The following is a 3,413-nucleotide window of genomic DNA, read 5'->3' as shown; positions in this document are numbered from 1 at the left end:
TATTGGACTTTTTTTAAATGTTAATTTTAGGACTTAGTCAGGTGAAGCAGCAGTGGATCAGGAGGCTAAGATAGTTGTGCCTCCAAGGAAGGAGCCTGAGGTAGAGAAGAAAACAAAACCGGAGCATGAGCATGAGTCAGAGTTTGGAGAAGAAAAAGAGAGTAAGGAGAGGAAGGAGAAAGCGTCAAAGGAGATAGAGATGGGGAATGCGGCATACAAGGCTATAGTTTTATGTGATTTGCTTGGTAAGTGGTTAAGTCTAAATGTGATCATGTTTGATTGCTGTGAAGAAAGCTTAGTGTGCTCTCTTTGACTCATCCCTCCATCTGTGCCTTTTTGGTCTTGCAAAGGTTTTTCTCACACATTTTCAATTATCAAAATTGATTTTTTTTTGTCTTCCAGCTGTCTCATTAAAAGGTCAAGTCTGATACAAAAACTCACAGTTGCTGGTATCATTGGCAACTTCATTCAGATTTGACAAAGGGTTAACATAGAAGCTACAATATAATTGGTTAATGCTACGTGAAGCTATAACAAAAACACTCAGATCATGATCATGTTCTGTACATATTAGAAACTATCAGTAGCTACCACTTCAAAGCAACTTTTGTTGCTTACAAGCAGTATTCTGGGAACAAAATGGATAAGGTTAATGAGATCTTAAGTTTGGCTTACATAGATGTTTTTTTTATCATGAAATGCTTCATGTTGTTGTTATATTATAGATTTTGGCTTCTCATTTGATGTATCAAAAACTCGATGTTCCAATTCCACTTTGGAAAAAGTTATGAAAATAAACAATAATCAAAGTTTTATTGATTTCAAATGTTATGATGTATTCTTTACGTAACTTTTGCTTAAGGTATAATTTGAGATACTGTAACTTTGTCTATTGTGTTACTATCACATACCAAAACATCATTTACAAATTACAACTAAATTCCCGCGCTTGCGCGGAGCCAACATCCCAGTATATATAATGTTATCAACTATTTTCATATGAATTTAAAGAAGAATTGCTTAATGTCTTTTTTCATAACGAAAAGGAATCGAACCAGTCTTTGTACCTTTAAAGTTTAAACTCGAACCAAACCTATTTATTGTCTCTAGTTAATTGTCCTTTTTCAAATTATACTTTTAGTAGTTTATAGATAACTTCTCTTCTATCAGAATATTTCTTGTCGTCATTGAGTTCCTAATATTTGTGTTTCTTTCATTGGCGTTTTCTACGAGCGGTTGTTTTGACCAGAGAATAACCAATCAATACAAAGTAATAAAATTCGAATCAGACCAAACTGAAGTTTAGAGTTGAAGAACGAACAAAACAATGGGAGAAAAGGAAGACAAGAAAGACAAGAAAGAGAAAGGCGAGGAAATCATCACCGCCGTTTACAAGGTTCACCTTCACTGCCGGAAATGTGCATGCGACATCAAAAAGCCTCTCCTTCGTTTTCAAGGTTAGGCCTCATTGTTTAAGTTTATGTCCCACAAGCCACAAGTTTACAAGTTAATAGCATATAACTACAAAGTAGTAGTTCAACTCGTTTAAAGAAAGAAGCAAAAGATGCTTATTATAGTCTCTCTTCCTGAGGTATATTAACTTTGAGCCTTGGATGTGTAGTATATATCTTGATTTAATTTCATTTGATTTCTCCTTCATGTTCGACAGTATTTTTTCCTTAAAAATGTTTTTAATTATGGTCTCCAGTCCAAACTGTTTTAGACATAATTTGCATGGCGGTTTGATGTTATGGTACATACAAATTATCCATAGGCAAATTAGACCTAACAAAGCTTGATACAAATTTTCGTCCATCAATCAAACCAACAAGAAATTATATTGGGTACGACCATTAGACTATCACATTTTGGTTATCCTTCAGACTAATTCGTTTATTTAATCACAATCGCTGTGTTTTAAAAATAATTTATATAGTATTTTGGTTAATAACATTATTTTAGGGGTTCATGGAGTGGATGTTGATTTGGAGAAGAACGAAATCAAAGTAAAAGGGAAAATAGAAGTGGTGAAGATTCACAAGCAAATCGAGAAATGGAGCAAGAAAAAAGTTGAACTGATCTCTCCTAAATCCTCTGAGGTTAAGAAAACCAGCACAACAACTACAACTACTTCTGTGGTAGAGAAGAAAACCACCGAGGTCAAAAAGGTAAGTTTGTTTGCATCTATCTTATATATTAAAACAGAAGTCACAATGTGTGATTTTTTAAAAAAATGGATATAATGGACATAATGGATCTATTCCTAAAAACTCATGTTACATTTAATCTCTAATCTTATCATTTAAATTTTGGGCCTACGAGAAATTTTTATTGGGCTATCAATAATTGAATTTAAACAATAGATGATTCATTATATTTATAGATAGTATAAATTAAATAGATATAATTTAATGTTGTAATACTATACCTCCATATGTTAATTATTTAAATATTTGTCGATGTTAACTTTTAAAATTATAAATATTTTTTTAAAATAACAAAAATCATATTATCTAACAATGATTAATCTTTACTACCTTAAACCAATGAAAACAAATTAACTATATAGTTTATTTTAAAAATTAAACAAAAACTAAATGTTTAATTATTTACTCGATAATATAAATCTACGAAGCAAAAAGTTTAATTTTTTAAAAACTTTCTAAATTTGTGAAATGTTACAATACTTTTTGAATATGACAATAAAATAATATTTTACTAATCTATATATATATAGATTAGTAAAATATTATTTTATTGTCATATTCAAAAAGTATTGTAACATTTCCGCGCGGTTGCACGGATCGAGATCTAGTTCTAACTAAAATTGAAATACAAAACATTACTTACCTAATTTTAAGTGATTTTTTACATCTTTTTCATTCCATTTTAAACTAATTTTAACTACTTCATTTATTGTCTTTTCCAAATAATTCAACTTCATTTATCACAAAAGTCAAAATAGAACTTACCTATTTTAAAAAAAAAATTTATTACATCTCTTACAATATTTTTTCACTCTTACTAATAACTTCATTAATTGTAAGCATTGCTAGATTTTGACCGGCGTGCCCGCGCGGATGTATTTTTTTAAAAAAATACGATGCTATTTATTTGTATGTCATTATTTAGGGTTATGCAAAAAACTCGAATTCGAAGAATCGAACCAATCCCAATCCGAACCGAAATTGATTAAATATCTGAATTATTCAAAATTTTGGTATTTGAAGAACTGAAACCTAATCCGATCCGAACCGAAATATTTTGGGTATCCAAAATAGATTTATATACTTATATATATTAATTTTTGTAGATTTAATATATATATAAAAACATCCAGAATATATATGATCTTTTAAGTTCGTTTAAATACTTGAAAATATATACAAATAATCAAACGTAAATATCTAAAA

At 29.8% G+C, this 3,413-nt stretch overlaps 1 protein-coding gene across 1 annotated transcript in view; it reads left to right on the top strand.

Annotated features, from left to right (window-relative positions):
• The first annotated feature begins 1,199 nt into the window (after nt 1-1,199).
• The window catches only part of LOC106305141 (protein MNN4), a 4,225-nt gene continuing 2,011 nt past the window's right edge, over nt 1,200-3,413 (top strand). Inside the window, exons 1-2 of the mRNA XM_013741511.1 lie at nt 1,200-1,457; nt 1,963-2,168. Coding sequence (XP_013596965.1) covers nt 1,328-1,457; nt 1,963-2,168 — 336 coding nt within the window. The 5' untranslated portion in view covers nt 1,200-1,327. The remainder of the gene's footprint in view (nt 1,458-1,962; nt 2,169-3,413) is intronic.

The sequence above is a fragment of the Brassica oleracea genome, chromosome C7 (assembly GCF_000695525.1).
Source record: "Brassica oleracea var. oleracea cultivar TO1000 chromosome C7, BOL, whole genome shotgun sequence".
Taxonomy (NCBI): domain Eukaryota; kingdom Viridiplantae; phylum Streptophyta; class Magnoliopsida; order Brassicales; family Brassicaceae; genus Brassica; species Brassica oleracea.
Note: the sequence above shows the minus strand (reverse complement) of the source record. Positions and strands in the feature narration are given on the sequence as shown.